Source organism: Mastigoproctus giganteus, chromosome 5 (assembly GCF_048544385.1).
Source record: "Mastigoproctus giganteus isolate SK-2022 chromosome 5, ASM4854438v1, whole genome shotgun sequence".
Lineage (NCBI taxonomy): Eukaryota > Metazoa > Arthropoda > Arachnida > Uropygi > Thelyphonidae > Mastigoproctus > Mastigoproctus giganteus.
In genome coordinates this window covers 84898770-84924056 of record NC_143579.1, presented here as the reverse complement: position 1 = coordinate 84924056, position 25287 = coordinate 84898770, and the positions used below count along the sequence as shown (strand labels likewise).

Below are 25287 nucleotides of genomic sequence, written 5' to 3'. Positions count from 1 at the left end.
AAGCATTAAAATTATAGTACAGTAATTTGAATATATAGTAATTTTCGGAGAGCAGTGAGATCTTTGGCATGGAAGAGGGCGATACAAGCCCGCGCAATTTAAGACAAGGTCAGGTGATATGAAAGTTTTCAGATGCGAGCTGTGTTTTGTTGTTGTAGTGGTATTAGGTACGTAAATAATTTGTGGACAGTAGGTTTTAATGTTTTTTTTTTAAGTCTTTGAAGTCATCTTCGTAATGGCTACAGGTGACATGAAGAATAATGTGAACAAACTTCGTCTGGAACTTAAAAGAATTCGACTACCAGAAGAGTTAATGAATTTAAAAGGGTAAACTCTATTTTTTCCATTTTAAATAAATACATTTTCCGTTTTATTTTTCGACTGATTTCTTATAGATTTAATTCTTGTATCAAGAATAATGGATAATTAGTACCTAATGGATACAAAAATTTACCGAAAGTACCAATTAAAGTCACCTGTTATTATAAGTGGATTTGATGAATAAATAAATTTAATCAATGTTATTAAAACTAACTTCATTTCATTTGGATTGTTGGGGAGAAAAGGTAAACAGAAACAATATCAACACATACCGAGTGGTATGACATGCTTTAAGAATTTAAATGGCCCTTTATTACCCTCCTTGCCTGTGTAAGTTGCAAATAAGTATTACATAACCAGGGCTCCGTAGCCGAGTGGTCAGGAGCGGGAGTGCAGTAGCACACGCTCTTTGAGTAGACCGGGGTTCAAGCCCCTGATTGCTGAATACGGTCGAACTGCCAACCCGCACTGGACCAGCGTGGCAGATTATGGTCCATTTCCCTCAGCATGAATTATTGAGGAGGCTTCCATCCTGCAGTGGGTTGATAATGGCTGCACTTTACCTTTTATTACATAACAAAATCAGTTTATTTATTTATATTATGCGTATGTATATTTACTTAGTGAAGGTTTATTGAATAATATACAAGTGACCGGACAAATTTTTGTTTTACAATCGGAGTTAGTTTTTAACAAATAATGTTATTCTCCACCCGCGCTCACACATATTATTATTAGCTATATGGTGCAAGGGAGCCTGAGGCTTATGCTGCACTAATAAAAAAAAATCCCGAGTTACCCTGAGAGAGAGAGAGAGAGAGAGAGAGAGAGAGGTAGGTAGGTAGGTAGGTAGAAAGAAGGGAATCACGAGAAAGAGAAGAATGATGATATTTAACATCTTCAACTTTTGATAAGTTGAAGGGACGTATGGTTTCTATAAGAGTATTGGATACATATGAGAAAATTTTATTGCGAAAAATAAAAACGTCCATTGTGTGGGAGTAGATTACAATAAGAAATATTAATCGAAAATAAACATCTTTTGTAGCCAAATGATTCAATTTTATATTTAAAACACACCAGAGTTCAATGTTTACAAATTCAGTTCACAATCTGTTGCAATTGAACAGTGGAAAAAACTACCATACTGCAAAGTCCACCCCAGCAGGAGGGCCTGAGGAGACAGGTGCCCCCCCCCCCATTGTTAATTTAGAATGGATTTAAAGTTTATTTGGGGGCTTTTCAGCAGTCTCTCAGGGGGAAGTCCAGAATTTATAGTTTCACCCCTGCAGTTTAATTTTTTTTATTTTAAATTGAGAATTGAAACATTCTTTCTAGGTGATGAAAATAAAAATTAAAAAATACTGCTCTGCTTGCTTACATGGCAGCAGTGGTAGAAAAATTTATGGTGTCTTTCAAGGATCAAAACCATATAAATAAATTATGCTAACAAACTTCTAAAATGATCATAAAACTTAAATAAAAAATTTGACATTTTTATGACTGGTATTTTCCCAATTTCTTTTCTAGGCAGAAAGTGTGAAATAGACTTGTGATTGTTCAGGTCAAAACCAGATGTCTGATAATACAATTGATAATGATTATTTAAAAATAAAAATGCCCATTGTGTAGGAGTAGATTAAAATAAGAAATATTAATCTGAAATAAATGGCACATTATAGCCACAGATGCTAATGCACCATAGAACTTGTAAGCAAACAATCTGAAATAAACATCTTTTGTATCGAAATGATTCCATTTTATATTAAAAACACACACAGTTCACTTTGAAAGTGTTGAAATGAGCATCTGGGATCCAAGAAATAATAGTAAAATGACATGAATTAGGGTTTTCAATCTGTGCTCAATGGATTTCTGGGGATTTCTCAAAAGATATATTTTTAAATTATCGAGTTTTTTTTAAATTTGTATATTACCATTATTGAAGTCTGGGCATCCATTGAAAATTTTGATTTCTTAAATGGTTTCCCAGTGTAAGAAAAGATTGAGCACTTCACTATTGCTTGCCATGATTAGTAAATTAAAATGAAAATAAGAAGTACTGCACATCATTTGGAGAGAATTGTGTGAGAAAATACGAATCCATATCCCCATTTGGAGAACACTGAAGTTTCCTGGAGGAGGCAAAAATAATCAAATGATTGTAATGATTGTTGCATTTTGTATACTATTCACCCTGTTTGGAATAAGAACTAGAAATAGTTTAGTCCTTCATGAGTTGCATTATATTTGACAAATGCCACTGTTTTTCATTTTTCCATTTTTTTCCTGAATTATAGGTGTGGGATCACAATTTCAATCATGTACGTTTCCCAATTGATTTTCTCCAAGTGACAGTAGAGCATTTTCTGTTTTTGCTTAAATGTATTTATGAATTGCAAAAGGTTAATTTATTTGACATCAAATAGACTTCACACAGGTGATAGTCTATATTTTGTAACTGGAGTGACAGATATCCCTTACTCAGGAGCCATAATTTCTGTTCATCCAATCTGATGGTGTTGGGAAGTGCGGATGATTAAGGCCAGCACTTGTATTTACTGTTATCTAGATTGAGTGGATTTCTGAAAATTTCATTTTACAATGCATATTTATGGGATGAGGGAAAACCAGATGCAGTACAACGTATTTCAAGAAATGAGGTATTAGGTAATTTTGTAATTTCAAAGGGCTAATCTTCCCCGAAGAAGTGGTCTTTGTGGTCCTTATATCTTTTATATATTGTGGATGGGGTACTCTGTGTGCTTGCATTGCTAAAGGTTAATGTCAGTTTAGTTTGCTTTTAATTTTATGATTTTATTTGATATTGATAATTTGATGGTGATTTTTAATTGTTAAGGTATTAGAGGTACCCAAATAGCAGAACTGCACCTTGCCAAATATCACAAATTAAATAGGTATAGTAGACTTCCACAAAGTGTTAGCAGCACTGTCATTGCCAACAACTGCAGATACTGATTTCTTTTGTTTCATTCAGGGAAAGATTCATATTCTGAACAAACAGTTCCACATTGTATTATTATTGTAATAATTATAGTTTCAAAGCTGAGAAAGGCTAATTTGTTAATGAAGGATGGTAGGAAAAATATCATACTCTCATAATATTTATTATAACTTTAATATTTAAAGATCTATTGTGTAAATCTTGTGTTTAATGTTTTCTGTTGCATCAGTTCTGCTATTATAAAAAAAATTAAATTTATTATACTGTTTTCTGGATGTTTGGTATTTATCAGTAAAACTTCCACATTTAATTTTATTATTACAGTTCTTTCTTTGTTGATTAGTTTGGCCTTGTGTGAAAATGAGAAATGATTTCTTGAAAAAAAAAAAAAACAACAACATGAGATATTTTATAAAATGATTTTTCAGATGAGACATCTTCTTAGCCATTGCTGTCCCACTGCTGGGCAAAGGCCTCTCCCAAAATCTTCCATCTTTTTCTGTCCCATGCTGTGGTTGGCCAGTTTCCTCCTTCAACTCATTGCACCATCTCTTCTTTTGTCGACCTCTGTTTCTATGTCGTTCCAGTGGTATCCATTCAGTTGCAGCTGTACTTCATCTGTTATCTTCTTTTCTCATAATATGACCTGCCTATTTCCACTTTAGATGTTTTGCTTTCACTATAAACATCCTTTATACCAGTTCTTTTATGTAGTACCTCATTCCTAACTCTGTCTTTACGTGACAGATCCAACATACTTTCCATTGCTCTTTGTCCTACTTGTAATTTTCTTTCTTGCATCTTGGTAAGGGACCAGGTTTGTGCTCTGTAAGTGAGTACAGGATTTATGCATGTATTTAAGAGCTTTCTTTTTTGGCAAACTGGCTATTCTCCTTTCATATAGTCCCCAAGCATCCAGTGTTTTTTCCAGCCATTTTTCAATCTCATATTGGTCCCTTGTACCTGGCGATTGTGAAAAGAATTTTCCATAGATTTGTGAAGTGATTAACAAATTTGAGAAGTGTGTCATAGAGATTATAATGGGGTGCTGTTGGCAATTTGTCATTTTTTTTTTTCCGAGATTGATGTGCAAGCCAGCATGTGTACTTTCCTTCCTTAATTCATATAACATTTCCTGCAGTTCCTCAGCACCTTCAGAGAACAAAATGATATTGCCTGCAAATCTTAATGGCTTAGCTTCTTTCCTAAGATATTATGCTTTCCCAATTTAAGTTTCTGAAAATATACTCTGGTGTAGCTGTAAATAGTTTCAGTGAGATTGGGTCACCTTGTTTGACCCTTCTCTTAATCTGGAATTTCTCTCCCAATCTATCCAATTTTATTTGTGCTGAGCTGTTCTTATAGATTTGCTGTAGTATGTTGATGTAAGGCCTTGAAAAGTACTCTGTGGTTCATGGTGTTAAGTTTGGTGTAATCAATAAAGGCCAGATAAACTAGCTTGTTGTGTTCCTGGTACGTCTCTATAATTTGTACTTCTATATTATTAAAGTGTGTAGTACTTCTCTATATTATTGAAGTGTGTAGGTGGTCAGTTACCAAAAAGCACTTTCTGAATCCAGCTTGTTCCATATGTTCATTCTCATTCAGCAAATGGGAAATTTGTCGTTGAAATATTTTGAATAATTTATAATTTTGTTAAATCAGGCTGATAGGATGGTAATTGGCAATATCTGATTTACTGCCTTTTTTGTGGAGAAGTATTATGTGAGACATTAGCCACTGTGTTGGTGAGATATTTGTTTGCCGTATTTTATTGTAGAGTAGGTTTAAATAAGAAGTATTTCTTTGTATCCAACTTTTATCATTTCTGCTGTAATTCTATCTAGATCTGGCCTTTTATTGTTTTTTAAATTCTTTAGTGAATGGTGTATTTCTATCTCTGTTATTGGTAGAACTTCAATAGTTCTTGCTGCTTTTGTCTGATGAGCTGGATATCATCATTCTTCTCTTTCTTGGTGATTCCCTTCTCTCTCTCACTCAGGGTAACACAATTTTTTCAGCTTCCACCCTGGGAGTCTTTGCTGTACAGATTCTTGTAAAATTTTGTAGCTATTTCAATAACTGCATTTCTTCCTGTTTGAGTGATACCATTTTCATCTCGTAGGTATTGAAATCCATTTTATGCCTGGTGCTGCACCTCTTATTGCCCATTTTGTAGGTATATTGTTTTCAAGTGCCTCTCTTATCCTTTCAGCATTTCTTCTGCTTACAAAGTTCCTGATAGCTCTTTTGGTTAGTTTGTCCATTTCAGTGTTTTCTGTCTTGCACTCACAAATTTGTTTGTCTTGAGGATTTCTGTTTTCTTGATCATATTTATAATACCTGGTGGTAGTTTGGTAGTATTATTTGACTTTTCAAGTTTTTCTGAAGCTTGCATTATTGCTTCGTCTATCTTGTCACACAGCCCTTGGACTTCAAGATCACCCAAAGAGGAGAGTGGGGTGAATCTGTTACTCAGCTCTAGAAGATAATCTTTTTGGTTATCACTAAGATGTATGGTGCTTATTTTTCATACTTGATACAAATTTTTCATAGTGCTATTTTCCATTGTTAAATTACTCAAATTAGTACAGGGTCCATGGCAAATGTATTTATGGTAATGTTATTGTATTCTGTCTGAAACTCATTTGATCCAGTACGGCCATACCAGAATGTAAACAGAATATTTATTTAAATTTAAGACTTGCATTTCGATTGTGAGGTGATCTGATTGATGTGTATAAGGCCTTGAATAGGTTGGTTGGGCTCAATTCTGATGGGATTCTTTCTCTTGCCCAGATTACGAACCTGAGGAGACATAAATTCAAATTGAGGAAAGACAGCTGTAGAATTGGGTGCAGAAATTTGCCTTTAGCCAGTGGGTAGTTTATTGCTGGAACAAACTTCCATCTATCATCCATTCCCTCCTTAAATAAATTCAAGGAGCGAATGGATGTGTGAATTTTTTTTTGGCTGATGCTACATAAGCTTTCTTTCTTGCATCACATGCCTCTACTACTATTTCAGATGTATTATAATTTCATTTTACAAATATCAATAAATTTTATAGAATCTTTTTGAAACAAGGGAATGACATTTCTGGCACAGCCAGGTGCATTTACCTGGTGAAGTGAAACACTATCTACTAGAATAGCTTGTATATAACTGATATGTGTGTGAGAATGCTGAGATTTTCGTTGTACTACCATGGAAGTGGACCATCTGTGGCAAACTATAACCTTTAATTTTTGTGGTATGATAATGGCCTTTTTATTAAGTAAATAATACAAAGGTCTTTGAGATAACAGAGGAGGAGAAAAAGCAGTATGTATTGGAACTTAAGAACAAGTTTGAGCTTCTGCAGGCTGCTCAGGACCAAGATATCGACGAGGAATATTACAACTTTCTGAAAGTGATAAAGCCCAAGAAACCTATAGGGAAACAGAAATCCAAAGAAGAAAAAATTAGTCAAGAAACACTTGTCATGATGAACCGAAGATGACAAATGAAGAGCAAGAAAAACACAGAGGGAGAAAATTGAGTATGAGTTATGCAAAACCATTAGAAAGAGACTCAGAGAGGATATAAGAAGATTTAACACAAGAAAAGTAGAACAAGCATTAAGGGAAAACAAAAGATTTAAATCAGCAGCCATGAGCAGTAATACAGAAAGACAAATGATACTGAAACTGAAGAACAGAGATGGTGTACTTATAAACAGCAGAGAAGGCATAATTCAAATTGCAGAAGACTACTATAGAGAATTATACAAGGAGCGAGGGAATGATACTAGCAGTGGGGAAGATGGATTGCAAAGTAGCAACACATATGACATACCCAATATTCTTCCTGATGAGGTAGAACATGCATTGAAGAATCAGAAAGCACCGGGGGAAGATGAAGTTACTGTAGAGTTGTTAAAATTGGGAGGAAGAGACATAACACAAAAACTGGCAAGGCTCTTCACAAAGTGCATTAGAAAAGGTGTGACGCCTAAGCAGTGGAATAATGCAATCATAGTTTTGCTGCATAAGAAAGGAGATAAATAAGAAATTGGAAATTATAGACCAATTAGCTTGTTATCCCACATCTACAAGTTGTTCACAAGGGTCATTACTAACAGATTAGAAAGAATACTTGATGAGAATCAACCGAAAGAGCAAGCTGGCTTTAGGACTGGATTCTCAACTATGGATCACCTTCACGTAATATCACAGCTAATGGAGAAAGCAAATGAATATAAAACACCATTATGCCTGGCATTTGTGGATTATGAAAAGGCATTTGACTCCATACAGCATAAGGCAATGTTTCGGGCACTTGAAAGACAAGGCATAGATACCCCATATATTATGATTTTGAAGAAAATATATGAGAGTGCTACCTCCTTTATTAGACTGGACAAAGACAGTAGGAAATTTAAAATCGAGAAAGGAGTTCAACAAGGAGACACAATATCTCAGAAGCTGTTTACTGCTGCCCTTGAGGAAGCTTTCAGAAGATTAGACTGACTCCTTTCTGCGATCAATGTGAACGGAGAGTACCTAAACCATTTACGATTTACAGATGACATTGTGGTCATAAGCCACGATCCCAAAGAATTAGAGGAAAATCTTAATCAGTTATGCACAGTTAGTAAGGATTTTGGACTAAAGATGAATATGGCTAAAACAAAGTAATGATGAACAAGTATGCCACAGAAAGGGAAATAATGATTGAAGGAGCAGTAATTGAAAAGGTAGAGTCATATACTTATCTGGGACAAGTTATTAGCTGTAATAATGATAAATGGCTGGAAGTCAAGAGAAGAATAAATTTTGGATGGATAGCATTCAGGAAATATAGTCACATACTGAAGAGCAATATCCCACTTTGTCTGAAATGTAAAATAATGAATCAATGTATACTCCCCACCATGACTTATGGAAGTGAAACTTGGGCACTCACCAAAAGAATGGAAGAGAAGCTGAGAACCTACACAGCGAAGAATGGAACGAATTATATTGGGAATCAGACTGTTAGATAAGAGAAACACGTGGAGTAGGCATCAAACTCAAGTAAAGGACATTCTTATAAGAACTAAAATGGTGTTGGGCAGGACACATAGCTCGAAGACATGATGACAGATGGACTAAGAAAATAACAGAATGGTACCCAAGAGGAGCTAGAAGAAAACCTGGAAGACAAAGGCGGAGATGGATAGATGAAATTCATGAGTTTTGGGGTAGTAAATGGATGGCCAGTGCTCAAAACAGAAGGAACTGGAAAGTTGCTGGAGAGGCCTTTATCCTGCAGTGGATTGAAAATGGCTGATGATGATGAATGGCCTTTTTTTCTATAACGGTCTTGGAGATTCAAAAAAGGAGAGCAGCTGTGTCAGATGATCTGAGCTTGTATCTCTGAAATGCAGATATTCCAATTAGGGCTTACAATACCAGGCAAAATCTTAATACCGGTATTTCAGTATTTTTAATTTAAGAAACCGGGGTACTGGTATTACAAAAAAAAAAACGTTTTTCTCAATAAAGTGATTACAATTATGTGCAATAAAGTAAGAAAAAAAACAAGTACTGTAATTACTTGAATTCATGTTTTAAATAAACTTTTATTGCAATAATAAATATTCTGGAAAAATCATTAAAATACAGTTATTCTAAAAACAAAAAAATACATATTGTTATTGCAAAGTTTAGTTATGTTTAAGCATCCACACTACCTGTCCGAATAAAGTGAGCTCTTAAGAAACATAAGCAATCAATAGTATGATTCTGTTCTGGTACTGAGATAATCGTAGACGATCTCAGTCCATATTTTCTAGGCTTTGAACTTTTTTTAGCAAAAATAGTTTAGTATTTGATTAATTTTCGACTCAAGTTCATCTTTTAAAATCTCATTGGAGTCGGGCAATTTCTTATTTTGGAAAGAATTTGCATAACACTGATCTGTTGAATGTTGGTATTCTATGATTGAATTATGTTCACAATTTTCTGAAGGAGAAAAGTTTTATTCAGCAAAGTATAATTTTCACTATAGTATCTTTACTGAGTCTGGGAGAGAGCAGAGTGGGGATAAGGAATAAAGAAGAGAGCAAAGAGTGCAGTTAAGGAATTCTTCACATATGTAAATACAAAGGACAAATCAGATTGGACCCTTATGTATTGGACGTGGGACAATATTAGATAACGTAGCTGAAGTTGCAGATGAACTCAACAGTTACTTTGCATCGATATTTACATAAAAAACCCTTTATGTCAATGAGATATTATGGAAGTGAAGTTGAAAAAAATGTAATGATGTTGAAATTTCAAATGATTATTTAATGAGAACTTTTGTGCCTACAGGCGAGTAAGGTGCCTGTGGTTGATGGCACATACCCTATAATCTTAAAGGAGGCGACAATTGAGTGCATTGAACCATTAAGGCTAGTTATGAGAGCATCGCTGGACTCGGGAGAGATTCCGTTGGATTGGTGTAAATTGGAACATAAAGGCGTGTAACTAGGAGTGTAACAGGAAATTACCGACCAGCCAGTCTAACTTCAGTAGTAGGGGAAAATCATGCAGGCAATGATCAAGGGTGGAATTCAGGATCATTTAGATGGAAATGGAATTGTGTACAATACACAGCATGGTTTTGTAAAGGGAAAATCATGTTTAACAAATTTGGTTAGCCATTTTGACAGGTCACTCCTTAGCTGGATTTAGGGAATAATTTCGACATTATTTGGATTTCAGCAAAGCATTTGACTCAGTCCCACATGAGTGGTTACTTTATAAATTGGTGCAGGCTGAAATCATAGGGAAAATCCTTAGATGGATAGCACGATGGCGTGAAGGCACCAGGCAGAGGGTTGTCATAAATGGTTATTCCTCAGATTGGTTTAATGTAAGTAGTCAAGTTCCCCAAGGATCAGTATTAGGACCACTGTTGTTTTTGATTATCTTAAATGACATCTATGAAGGGTGTGAGGTCTAAACCTGCAGATGATGTAAAGATCAGTAGAGTAGTTAATGATTGCCGCCAAGCAGAGCTTCTTCAGAGTGACCTAGATAGACTTATGGGATGGTCAGAAAAGTGACAGCTATGCTTCAATTCAACAAAATGCAAGGTCTTACACCTGGAAAACAGCAACCCCAAAATAATTTATACACTTGGTGGAGTTAAACTAAAGTCATTAGTGGAGGAACGGGACTTGGGAGTTGCGATACGGTCAGACATGAAGTTGTCTGAGAATTGTGGACAGGTTGCAATGTTGCATGGTGTCCTATCGATGATTTATCAAACATTTGCTAGTAGAGATAATGATGTCATAATTACATAAAGGTGATTTTATAACCATTATTAGCATTAGCATTAGCAGAGGCATATGATGCAAGAAAGCAAGCTTATTCAGCATCAGCCAAAAAAAACAAAAAAAAAAAAAAAAAAACCCACTCCCATTTCACCCCTCCGTTCGTTCGAAATACCTGTCCAGTTGAGCTTTAAATTTGTTTAGGCTATCAACTTCAACAACCAGTGATGGAAGTCGGTTCCACCAACCAACCACCCGCTGGCCAAAGGCAAATTTCCGCACATCTATCCGACATCCGTCCTTCCTCAATTTGAATTTATGCCCTCTGAGGTGATTATTCTGAGAAAGATGAAGAATCCCATTGGCATTGAGCATGCTCAAACCATTCAAAGCCTTATACACCTCTATCAGATCACCTCGCTGGTGCCTAGTCTCCAGACTCTGTAATTTGCAAAACTTAAGCCTTTCTTCGTAAGAGCAACCCTTTGTTCCATTTACTAATCTTGTTGCCCTTCTCTGTACCCGTTCCAGCAGCTCTACATCCTTCTTGAAATGAGGCCTCCAGACCTGTATACAGTACTCAAGATGTGGCCTTACCATTGCCTTATACAATGGAATAATCACCTCCTTATCCCTGCTAGAAAAATTCCTGTATATCATTGACAAGACACCATGAGCTACTCTTGCAGCTCGTCTGCACTGCTCAGAGAACTTCATATCTGCCTGCACAATTACCCCCAGGTCCTTTTCATTCTCCACCACTGTCAGTGTAGTACCGCAGAGTTGATACGTTGCTCTGGGGTTACTGTTTCCCATATGCAGCACTTTACATTTGTCGATGTTAAACCTCATTTGCCACCTCTCAGCCCATCTGTTCAACCTGTCCAGATCCTGTTGCAGCAGCATAGCGTCAGTATTGTCCTTAACGACCCTGCCAACCTTTGTATCATCTGCAAACTTGGACATTAAACTTGATATCCCATCATCAATATCATTCATAAACACCGAAAACAACAACGGACCCAACACTGAACCTTGAGGAACTCCACTAATAACATTAGTCCACGTTGAGCAGTGTCCATTGATTACCACTCTCTGTCTTCTGCCACTCAACCATCCCCTTATCCATAGCAGCAATTTGCCTCCAATGCCACACTGCTCCAATTTGTGCAGCAGTCTTCCATGTGCAACAGTATCAAAAGCCTTTCTAAGATCCAAATATATAATATCAAAGTTATTCCCTGCATCCAGTTCTTTTGTGACTACATCATAGTATCCAATCAAATTGGTCAGGCAAGACCTGCCCTTAACAAAACCATGCTGCGTCTGAGCTATAACTGAATTCTTGTCTAGATGATCCTGCAGTGCTTCTTTAACCAGTGCCTCCATTAATTTACCTGGAACAGAAGTTAAACTAACAGGTCTATAATTACTTGTGTCAGCCTTTGAACCTCCTTTGTGAATTGGGGTCACATTTGCACATCTCCAGTCCATAGGTACCTCCCCTGAGTCCAAGGAAGATCTCATAATTATGGCTAAGGGTTTGCTTACTTCCTTTGCTGCCTCCTTTAATATAACTGGATAGATCCCATCCACCCCAGGTGCCTTTTTTATGTTTATCCCCAACAATCTCTCCTCCACTTTCCTCTCAGTTATTACAAAATCATCCAGCTCACTGCCAATGTTTACTTTACCTACATCATTCTCCTTCCTGAATAACTCCTCATGCGTGAATGTAGATGCAAAATACTCGTTTAGATTGTTAGCCACCTGAGCAGGATCCTCAACTGTTGAACCATCAATATCCAGTGGACCAATCTGATTCATCCCTTTCCTTTTCGAGTTCAAGTATGTAAAGAACTCTTTTCTGTTTTTCTTTGCATCCTTTGCCAAGGATTTTTCATAGTCTGCCTTTGCCTGCCTAATCTCCTTTGAGACTTGGTTACAGACCAACTTATATCTATCATAGGCTTCCATGTCACCCATTAATTTGTATGTATCCCATGCATTTTTCTTCTCTGCCACATGTCTCATTAGTTCATCTGACAACCATTTAGGCCTAAACCTTGAACAATATTTCTTAGTTGGTATGTAAAGCCTGGTAGCCTCCAAGATTAGTTCCTTGAATGCTTCCCATTTTGAGTTTGCTGTTGGTAACATCATCAGTTGGTCCCACTGTATAGAATTTAAATACTGTCTCAGACCATCATAGTCGCCTTTACGAAAACAAAAACCCTTCCCTTTACCTCTGATGGTAGTTACCTCCTTGAGTAAATCCCACTTCAACACACTGTGATCACTGCCACCTAGTGGTTCATTTATCTGCAGGTTCTTAATGCATGAGGAATCACTACTGATAATCAGATCAAGAGTATTGCTCCCTCTCGTTGCCTCACGAACATGCTGATGTAGAAAACAATCATCCAATAAATCCACAAAAGCCTTGCTAGTGTGCGAGTGACCAACCCACAAATTCCAGTCAATATCTGGGAAATTAAAGTCCCCCATTATAAGACTCTCTGATTTACTGGCCCACTCTATTTCCCTGTACAATATCTTATTATACTCATCAGAGTCATTAGGCCTATAGCACACTCCTACTCTCAATTTTGATTTCCCTATGCTTATGTCACACCAAACTGACTCGACGCTGCCCTGTCCATCGATGTCGACTGGCTTCACTTCCTTGGACTTTATGTGTTTCTTAATTAATAGCATAACCCCTCCTCCCCTCCTGTCCTGTCTATCCTTTCTATACACATTGTATTCCCCAAATTCCAGTTCCGCATTACTTATATCTGTGTGACACCACGTCTCTGATATCCCAACAATATCTGCCTTTGATGTTTTGAGCAATACCTCAAATTCATCAAATTTATTTACCAAACTCCTAGCATTGGTGTACACGCAGGTATACATGCACCTGTTTCTATTCTTAGCTACCCTAACACAACCCATGTGTTTACTTGTACCGCAATGACTACCAGCAGTCTCTGAAATATCCTGCATCCTGTTTTTCAGACTTCTGCTCATTTCAATAGAAGCAGTGCAAGAATCACTTCCACCTCTGCCACTGGCTACTGTTAATCTATTAGTCCTTGTATCCCCCCCAACAGTTTTCCGACCCACCTAACACTGCCTCGACAGCATCAGCAAAAATTCTTGCACCCTTTCTATTTAAGTGTATCCCATCCCTGTAGAAGCAATCTCTCCTGTTAACAAGTACAGTCCAGGCTGAAAAAAATTCTACCCCTTGAGCCTTGCACAATCCCTCCAGGGCCGAATTGATCGACAAGGCTCTCATCATATACTCCCTCCTATCATGTCTGGGCAGAATTGCAGACACTTTCAAGTTCAACCCTAATTCACGGCTTTTTTTCAACAGTGACCTGTACTTGCTAAGTAATTCCGCCGGTCTCCTACTCTTAATATCATTAGTGCCAACGTGTACAACTATATCACCTTTTGTGCCCTTAAAAGATGATATCCGTTCTACAACGTCATCAACCTTTGCCCCTGGCAGACATACCCTGGTCCTATTCCACCTATCCTTTTTACAAAGGATGTTCCCCGTTTCCCTGACAATAGAGTCACCAACAACTACTAGTTCCAGTGGGACCAGCGCATTCTGCCTAGGGGGCTGCTTCTGTGTTGCCTGATGACCAAGTGCAAGCTCTGGCGTTGATGTGGGCAGCTGAGAGCTTGATGGGCCCCTCAATTTATTTCCTTCGAGGGCATCCACCCTGTCCTTCAAGCTCTCATAAAGGCCCATAACAACGCTGAGTTGTCGCCTGATTTCCTTGCACTCCTTACATCGTGCACACACAAAGACATCCCCCTTGGCAGTATCATGTCCCGTACCCGACTGCTCCGCAAACATCAAGCAAACAGTGCATTTTAATAGACTGTGATTCAGAGGGCAACTGCCCTCCTCAGTTCTCCCCTGAACCACAGCACTCCCATTAGCTTGAGCCTTTTGCTTTGCTGCTCTGGTCAGAGTCATGATTCCGATTTAATTCAATAAAATTCAAAACAAAAATTAAATCCTTAAGTTATATCCCAAAACAGTTATGTTATATATATATTTTTTTCGGTATCTAGTGTTTTCTACGAGTTCCCTTTATACAACTTCCGTATCACGTGTACCACTATAGTTATGTATTAATTATTTGTTAGATTAAGTCGTTACATATATATATATATAGAGTTAAAAGTACAATTTAATTGACAATAAAGTTTATCAAGATTAATAGATTTACTGATTAATTGGCAATATTATATTATGCACTATACGACACTAAGCTTATGCTATCGTGTAAAAATGGCGGGAATTCACGAACGGTATTTCTACGGACTCGTAAGTATTGATTAGCTTCCAAATCTCGCTATCTCAATTTAGAATAAACTAAGGCTCCTGACTAGGTCTATAATCTACTTATAGAAGATAATTTGATATAACAGTTGGTTAATAAATCGACTAAATTTGGTTAAAAAAAAAAAAAAAAAAAAAAAAATTTGGTTTGTGACACGTCGATTTGATACCGTTACCGATACTAAGTAATATCTACAAAATCTCTGTCTAAGTTAAACTTTAAACTAAGTATCGTAACTAGGAATATAAAGCTACTCTAGAAAATAAGATAATATGACAATTTAAACTAATAAAGCAGAAAATAAATCAGGAAAAACTTCTCTGTTTGAAGAGCTTTAAGGAGCAATGTCCGCACAGGCTAACCTCGCTCCCAGATTATGTGATTAAATTATAAACAATTATTTTTTTTAAAAATTAGTACTGAAAAACCGGTATTTTTTTGTATCAATACCAGAAAAAAATGACCGGGATTCCGGTATTGTAAGCCCTAATTCCAATGAAGGAGAATTAACTATATTACTTCTTTTTATGAAAATCGCAAGCAAAAGGTATTAGAACATATTGTTCTTAGTACCACGTTTGCATTTAAGGTTGAGAAGATGAAAAAAAGACACTTTCTGATATTAGATTTGAATTTCTGAAATTGTAATTTTCAGGAAATATGTATGAAGGAAGGTTGTTCTAAGAAATGGAAGTTTCAGAAGAAAATTTGGTTCTCTGAGTTTGAAGTTGGACAGGAAAAGGATGCGAACTGGTTGCAGCACATGTTCAGACTGATTAGGAAGGGAGAGTGGGAATTATAGATGTCAATTCAGAACAGTGCCCATGGAAGTATCTATACGAGAGGCATGCAGCAGAAACAGAACATCTGTGGATAGACTTTTTTAGAGATGGGTCATTAATTAACTAATTGCCCTCTTTTGCATGTAGTCTAGAAGCCTGAGAGAGGTTTTGGGGATACTGTCTCAGATGTGAGAACAATATTCCGTGGTAGGGTGAATTTAAGACTTAAATAGAGTGCATAGTTGTTTGGCAGAAAAGTAATGTCAAACACGAGAGAAAAAAACTCTGGTTTTTAGATGTGGAGGAAGCAATATTTGTGATGTGTGTAGGCCAAGAGATTAGAAATCAGGGTAATCTCTAATAGAGATATGTGATCTGAGTCATTGAAAATAAGCATAGGAGCAGAATTGTTTTTGCAAGATGTGAAACAGAGCTGAGTTTTAGAAAGATTGAAATCAACTAGGTTATCTTTCCTCCCAGCATTTAAGGAATTGGTAGTGGATGTTCAAAAGCTGGAGCTGTTTGTGCAGGGCAAGGTTTCTCAAACAGGAAGGGGGAATGCAATGTGCTATCATTGGCAAAACCATGGGTGGGAAATTTGGCCAATGGAAGAACACATTAATATACAAGTGGAAAAGAGTTGACAGAACTGAACCTTGGGGAACACCAGCATTAGTGGAGAAATTAGATGATAAAGAGCTATCTACCATCACATGCAGTGATGTCATAATTGGATACCTAATTACAAAAAACAGTTTGCAGATCACGATGGAACTCATTTAGAACATCTTTGTGTCAAACATAATCAAAAGCTTTTGAAATGTCAAGCAACTATTTGAGTTTCACCATTTTTTCATTGACTTTTCACATAGATGGGTAACATAAGCCAGTATATCATCAGTGGATCAACACTGACGAAATCCATACTGTGACGATCATTGATCATATGGAAGGTTTCTAGATTGTTTAAGAGTTGCCAGTTAATTTCTGCATTATTCTAGAAAGAGTAGAAGTAAGTGAAATGGGACAATAAAAACACTGATGGAATAAGAACAGTAGTATGCTGAGTTTTGTGAACCAGTGGAAAAATACCATCAGGACTTGGCTTTTTTTTTGGAATGAAAACTCTAAAATTCTTCTGACATCCTTCTTCTGATGGAAGACCACAGGAGTATTGAATGGAGTGTACTGGGAATCTTAAGAGGTGGTTTACCAAGATGATCAATACATGAGTTAGATGAAAAGTAGGTTGCTAGCAGGCCAGCTTTATCTTTATCTTGGGTGGTAATAGAACCATCTGGTTTTGACAGAGGTTGGAATAGAGATGGGCAAAAGTTGTGGCCAGCAGCATTCAGCAAGAGACCAGAATGCTTGACTACCATTTGTTACCCTAAGCCTGTTCTAAATCTAGTGTGAATTGATTAATAACTGCTTTACAATTATTGCAAACTTTGGTGCAGGCAGAAAATGAACCTGGAGATTTGGATACAAGCCATTTGTGATATGCAACATTCTTATCTTGAACTGCCTAAGCATATTCAGTGGAAAACCAAGGTTTAGATAAAGGATGAGATTTTAAGGTGGAATGTGGAATAAAGGACTTCACCCCTACAAGAATAATTTCATTGACATGGTCTCAGCAAAGGTCGACATCAGAAGATTTAAAACAATCTGAAATTGGAATACTGTTTTAAATCGGTGAATTTCTGTTTATTGAATTGCTATTTTAAATTAATGAAATCAAATCAAAACCAATGAAAAGAAGAAAAGAAATCTCAAAGATCATCCCATTTTGCATTCTTGATGCAAAACATGAGGTTCAGAATGTCCAGAGAGAAAGGCTCTATTGGGGAAGAGATGATCAGCAAGTTGATCTGAGGTGCCTAGAGGACCACTCACTTTGGCCATGTACTTGGGAAGATTGTTTGTGGGAAGAAGATCAAGAGGCGATTGATAGAGGTGACAGATGAATATGACAGAATGGGGCCAGAGAAGATCAAAAGGAGGAGATTCCAAATTATTAAATTTCTGATGCACAGCTGATAACATTGCCATTTTGTTTGGTTCTGACTTCTGTGCTAGTTGTCTTATTAGAGAAACTACATAATGCTTATTATAAACAAAATGGAAATAAGTGTGCATATGCATAAGTATCACCTTTTGAAGTGAAGGGAATCATACAGCAAATAATTAGGACAACTGAGATGAGCAGTGGTTGAATCAACTGATAATTGGGATTCTGTTAGAAATAATAATGCATGGGGCTTGGTAGGTTAAGTGGAAATGGACATCATTAAGATTGGAACTGAGACCATGCATATTTGTGAAATATGAATGAGGAAGCATTTGGGAGGTTTAGATCTTTTTGCAGATAAATTTGTTCTGCTAGTTTGACTATTCATTATGTATTCAGTAGTAAGAAAAGGTGGTGAGGACATGTTATATGGAGTAATGAAATTTTTGGATATGGTGTACTCATGGTAATAATATACCCAGCTCCTTGATATATGGCTTTGACAATGCCACCTGCATACACCCTACTCAGACTCCCTCCAGTTACTGTCTGGCAGAGTAAGAGCAGTGGGATTATACACTAGCTGATCCTGAAACCTCCTAGAGAGTTACCAGTAGGTTCAGTTTGGCGGACTATTTAGCGGCCGCTCTGCGAACACTGTTTTAGAGCTGTACTCTCAAAATTCAAAGAAGATTGGATCTTGCCATGATGCCCATCATAACCTCAAAAGAAGTCAATAATACTGCACAATGGTAGAGATGGGGGTGGTTTGCTGGAGCTTTGCTGTGGAGACTAAACATGGGTTTCACTACTTCAAGACTATGCATAAATCTTCTATGGATAGATTCATTGTAGACTATGTACAGGTCCACTAAGACATTTTAACTGATACTAGCCAACAAGTGGCATTAAAATGTTCCAGGCCTTTTCAGAAAACCCTTAACAAAACTTTGTTAACCATAATAATTTACTACTTTATGTTAAATATACATAGATTTAGAAAAAATCTGTATAGTTCATATCCAAACTGCTCATCTCCATCCATTTTTTTTTTGCCTCTCTCTCTCTCTCTCTCAAAACAACTGCAGTGCTCAATGTGGTCAGAAATCCCAAAAGTTTATTTACATCAATGTATATAAACTTTACTTGAAAGTAATTTTTATATATCATATATAAAGTATATGATATAGAGCAGAACCTTGACTTATATGGATTCATAGATACTTGGTTATGGCAGTAGGTTTTTTATTTAAATAAAATTTATATAATTTTATTTTACCATGGCATGTACTTTATGTAGGACAATATATTGTTGTCATCTCATGCAATTCTTGTGACTGACACTTGAAGAGACACCAAGATTGTGTGATATACAACAATATAAAATTTTTTATATATCATTATACAATTATGGCCATCAGGTGCTTTCTGTCTATCAGTAAATAAAATTACTACCATAAATAAAATTTTACTTTTTTTCCTACTCTTTCTTCCCTTTCTTTTCATATAATTGTTATATGTAGAGATATGTATATACATATAATGTACATACTGTGTACTTCATAATGTTACCCCAGGGGCTCACATCTGGTGAGTATGGGCTTGACACACCCAGGGTCCTGAGCTGGATATCATCATTCTTCTCTCTTTTGGCAATTCCTATTTCTCTCACACTCTCTCTCTCTCTCTCTCTCTCCCCAAAATATTTTTGACTAGTGCAGCATAAGCCTCAGGCTTCCTTGCACCATATGGCTAATAATAATAATAATATGTTATTGTGTCAAGCTCAATAGATAGTGCTAGCTAGCTACTGATACGTTTATTCACAGGCCAAAGTGCTTCTTGGATTTTAATAGATGGCATTCCTGGTAAGCTGATGCACAGCTGATAGTGTCATTGCCATTTTGTTTGGTTCTACTTTGGGTGCAAGTTGCATCTTGTTAGCGAATCCACGAAGTGCTTATTATAAACAAAATATAAATCCTAAACATGTTCTGAGAAATGTAAAAGTACTATACTAGCTAACTTCATAATATTGCCCAGTTAAATTCCATAGTATTTCCATAGTTAAATAGTTATACTATTTAACTATGGAATTAAAGTGCTGAAAAAGGTAATGCGTCCATAGATATTGTACATGCATACGAAACAAATGGATTGATTGTTAGAACTATATATATTTTAAAAGATATAGTTTGAATTATGCAACATGTGAAAAGTTCTGTACTAATACAATCCATGATTATTTCTAAAAAAAAAAGAGGTGTATTAAAAGAAGTGGAAAAATTATTGGTGATTTGGATTGAAGACAAGGAACAACAATAGGCCTTATGCTCGTACAAGAGAAAGACTGGAGTCTTTTTGAAGAACTAATGCGTAACATAGTACAAGATAAAAAGATTTTAGGTATCAAAGGACTGGCTGATGCCTCTGTTTGGTGGAATTGCTGCTGGGGACTGCAAAATAAAACCATTGTTAGTTTATCATAGCAAAAACCCAAGGGCCTTAAAAATATTTCAGACAATGCTAACTGTTGTATGGAAATCTAATCCAAGTGCATGGGTGGTTCAAGAAATTTTTCAAGACTGGTTTTTCCATTATTACTGCATGAGGTTGAAAATATTGCAAGGAAAACAGTCTACCATTAAAGATATTACTGTTGGTTGATAAAGCGCCACGCCCCCCCACAACTCTGTATGATTGTCTTGAAAACAAATATTCTTGCCTCCAAATACAACTTCCCTCATACAACCCATGGATTAAGGTCTTTTAAAAAACATTATCTATGAACAACATTTAGACATGCAGTAAGAGCTTCTGAAGGATAGAATGGCAAATCATTGAAGCAGCACTGGAAAGAGTACATTTACAAAGCTTTTAAAAACTGCTATTTGGAATGAATTTACAACATCTAACATGATGTCTGGAAGAAGCTCAAATCCCTCCCCCTCAGTTTGTTCACAACAGTACGGGATCTGAAGAGCATGATATAATTAGCAAACTTGTGGAAATGACCAGGAAATTTGAATTAAATCTAGAGGAAAGTGATTTTATTGAATTGTTGCAAAGTCGTACAAAGGAAATGAACAACAAAATGGAGCTTCAAGACCAGAGAAATGAAGACTACATTTCAGAGGAAAAGCAAGAAGCTGAACCAACAAAATGATTTGAGACTAAGCAGATGGCAGAATGCTTTAATATGATCAACAAAGGACTGGCTGGTTCAGAGGCTCAGGATTCAAACACAGAATGGTTTGTGAAAGTGTTTGGAGCTGTGCATGATGCTGTTGCATGCTATAAACTGATTTATGAAGAAAAGATAAGAGCTACAATACAAACATCACTGGACAAGTACATGTACCTGCATAAATCAGAAAAAAAGGCTCGACACTGCCAACAGCTGAAAAATTTGAGCACATAATTGAATAGTATGTATATGTATTCATAATGAACATGTAGTATGTATTAGTTTACTTACAATTATGTTTTTATGTGTACTCTATGCATACTGAATAAATTTTCAATTTCTTAATGTTTTATTTTTATAAGCAGTACCTGTTTATCTGTAACTATCCTTTGAAACGAACGTATATGCCAAAAATATATTGTATTTAAGCACTGCTTGACTTACATGGTTTTCATCTTGAATGGAAACCTTCAGAACAAATTAACAATGTAAGTTTGAGGACTTACTGTATGCAATAACAAAATTAATATATCCGACAAATTAAACACAAGGTCAAATTTTTAAAAAAAGTATAAATAATATTTTTGCACAGATTATCTGCAACCAGTTTTGTGCAGTTATAAACTGTGCGAAGGCTTGCATGGTGGTTAAAATTTTGAGTCTATTGTATTTTTGTGCTAATGAATTTATTTAAAGTTTATATTTTGAGTTGGGGAGGAGAGGGGACAGCCAGTCTTGCAATTTTTGAGGTATTTGGTGGTTTGCAATATTCTAAACATTTTTAGATATAATATAAAAAAAAATTCACGTTCTTTGAAAAATAGGTTGTTTATATGGTTTTTACCCAAGACAATTTTAATATGTAGATTATTTTTTTACAGATTTACTGAAGGTGATACAGACTCTTACTTGACAGTATATGACTACCTGTTCCAGTGGTATAGTCCTGCTGTCGCGCATCTTATTAATGAGAAAGGTTTGAAGTTACCTATATTTAACAAAGACCCTATTCGTTTCATTGAAGGAATGTACCTTGTGTTGCGTGATTTATTTAGCTTTAAACCCCTACTTACTATTGTTCAGTTTCAGTCTTCAGGATTTGCTGAACGAAAGGTATTTATTATTATCAGAGAATGTCCAATTAAATTAATTCTGTATCATAAAAAATAAGTCAACACTTTTGCCAATAAAATAGTATGTGTAATAAAATAGATATGGTCTTGCTTAATGTTGTTAATGTGTTTCTGCAGGACATAACCTTATGCTATAAGGCAGTTGTAAGACTTCATTTGGAATACTGTGTCCAGGTAGAGACCTCATTTGAAAAAAAGACATTGAGCTTCTTGAAAAGGTCCAGAGACAGGTAACTTATGTGGTGAGATCAGCAAAAGGGCTACTGCATGAGGAAAGACTCAGATTATGTGGGCTACTGAGCTTGGCAATTGGATATTTCAGAGGAGACCTGATCGAGGTTTAAATACTCTGATAGTGGTTAGTAAAATGAATGAAGGGTAGAATTTTCACTGTTATAAATTCAAATTACAGGGGAAGAGGTTTAGAGAAGAATTTAAGTTTTATCAATCAAGTCGTTGATTACTGGAATAATTTGCCTCTGCAGATAGTTGAGGCTGACAGTTTGAAGATATTCAGAGGTCAATTGGATAATTACTGCCATGAGGAGGCAAGTGCTTAATTTGTTTCTTTTTTATTTATTTATTTTTTTTGCTGGTGTATCAAAAGCTTCCTATCACTATTTGGCTAATACTATAAATATTATAATTGTGTGCAGGGATGCTGGTTTCTCCTCTGGAAAACTTGGGGGGTTTATTTTCTTGAGACAGGCAACCAGATTAGAATAGTTTTCACTTAACATGAAAACTTCTACACAAGTTATATGAAGTTACCACCAAATACTGGCATCATATCAACCTTGATGTTATAACAACATTGGTATGTTGCCAGTATAAGATTGCTAGCAATATAAACAAGATTGCTGTGGATCTACTACAACAATCAGGTTAGTGCTCTATCTAGTAAATGACTATTTATGAACAATATAGATCTGCAAATTCAAGGATCTGAAGAAGAGCAGCCCTCCCAGCTCTCTCTCAGATTTTGTTCTTAACTCAGAAACAAGATATTAACTGCTGAGCAGCTAAACAGCTGCAATTTGCTGCCATAGCCAGTCAACTGCCTGTAGCTAATAAATACACAATGGGCACACATTTGTCAGTCTTCTGGATTTACGATGGAGCATCTATGTTATTTTTTTTATTTGATTTGATTCCTCTATCTCTCTGTTGTAATGTAGTTTGTTACAAAGTTTCTCTCTTTTTTGCAAAAATAGTTTTTGTCAGTGTTATTTTAGCTTTTGTGAAAATAAGATTTAAAATTCTAATTTAAACATAATTTCAGTATTTTCTGATACTAAAATTCATTATTTCATTAATGAATTGGCTACAGTTGTTAGCCTACATTGTAAAATAGGAAAACAAGGTAGTCTTATTCTCTGTAATGTGTGATCATTTTATTATACATATGGTGAAAAGTTAGTCTTTCAGTAAGATGTAAAATTTCAGAAGACATACGCAAGATTTTCCATGTATTGTAAAATCTGAAAAAGTAACATGTTTGTGTGTTACTGTCCATAGATTTGATTTTAATCTCAATTTAAATTTTTTTTGAAAATATTGGAAGATATTTTCAAAGAAGCATAATGATACCATTGGAGGGAATGGAAAGAAATGCAAAAATAGATATAGCATTTTATAATGATAATGACGTAATACATGGAAAATGTTTATTTGCATCTTTTGTCATAGAACATAATCTTCCTCTAAGTTCTGGTTATGTAGGTGTTTGTTGTTCAGAAATGTTTGTGTTAATGAAATAGCAAGAAAAAACTTACAGAACAAATACAATATGGATTATTAGTGAAATTGTACAGAAAGCAAAAGGGAATTAGTGATGAAAAATGGACTATTTTTGATTGCTATAGATGGCAGTAATCATAGTGAAAGCAGTGTGCTTTCAGTGTCAGCATTGGAAGGTGACTGTCGGTACAGCCACAAATGCCACTACCTAAAAGCATGCGAGAGTCCTTTAAAGAAATTCTTGCACTTAGCAGTGGTAATTGCACCTGTTATTATGGTAGGCCTAAAACTGAGTAGCAGGGCTATTAAAAGAGGAGATTGAGCATTAGGTGGTTAATAGGTTGTCCTTGTCATCATATTAAATTTGTGAAAGTGGATGAATATTTACTGCTATCTAGAAAGAAATTCTAAAAGGAAAGATTACTTTTAAGCAATTTAAACTGATCCCTGATACTGAAGCAAAAAATACTTTGCAGTGTATGTGTGCATGTTGGCTGTTTTTGGTTAAATGCTTAACTAGACTGATAGAACAGAAGTTTTACTGTTCCACCAGTTTTACTGGTAGAACAGTAAAACAGTTTGTAGAACAAACCAAAAAAAACCAACACTACCTATCTCATTTGTTCATCCACTCTAATAATTTGTCCAATCCTTCCTTAAATTTATTGAAGCTACCCATCTCTACAACACCAGATGGGAGGTAGTTCCAACAATCATTCTCTAGCTGAAAGCAAATTTTCACACATCAAACCTGTTATCTATATTTCAGTTTAAATTTGTTTCCCTATGTGTGTGTTTGTCTAAGCAAGTCATTCACATTAAGTTTACTTGATCCATTTAACATGGTGTAATTCGTGCATCTTGTGATGAAGCGGGACAAAATTTGGTATAGTGGTGTACCATAGAATAACGATGAAATGAGGAGACCGAGAAACTTTGGACAAGTGTAAGGGACATTTATAGGGATTGTATAAGAATTACCAAAAAGGTCACATTTACAGAAGTCGATACAAGGTGCTTGACAATATGGTCACATGTCATTAGTATGGCCTATGATTACCCTCCAACAGCTGAACAGGCCTGAAAGCAGTGAACCATGCTTGATATAAGGAAATCTTTAAGATTCTGTGGCAACAAATCCCATTTTTACACTAGTGTAGACCTTAGCTCACAAAGTTACACAGGAGATAGCTGTTGGCATGCACTGCAATGTCCAAGGGCGTCCCACACATGTTTGATTGGATTTAAGTCTGGTGATTGTGCTGGCCACAGCAGTTGTTGGATACCCTCAGTTTCAAGGTATTCCTCCACCACTTGAGTTCTATGTGCAGTGGCATGTTATGCGTGAAAAGAAAATCTGGGCCAACCACACCCCTAAAAGGTCACACATAGGATTCAATGATCTGTTCTCAGTATGTCTGTGCAGTTACAGTACAAAAACATGAAGAGGGGTGGTGTGGCTGTTGATCACAATTCTGCCA

At 36.1% G+C, this 25287-nt stretch overlaps 1 protein-coding gene across 1 annotated transcript in view; it reads left to right on the top strand.

The window, feature by feature from the left end:
- The first annotated feature begins 229 nt into the window (after window positions 1-229).
- LOC150085534 (centrosomal protein of 44 kDa-like) overlaps window positions 230-25287 on the top strand; it is a 64312-nt gene continuing 39254 nt past the window's right edge. The window contains exons 1-2 of the mRNA XM_090374593.1: window positions 230-327; window positions 21815-22046. Coding sequence (XP_090230719.1) covers window positions 236-327; window positions 21815-22046 — 324 coding nt within the window. The 5' untranslated portion in view covers window positions 230-235. The remainder of the gene's footprint in view (window positions 328-21814; window positions 22047-25287) is intronic.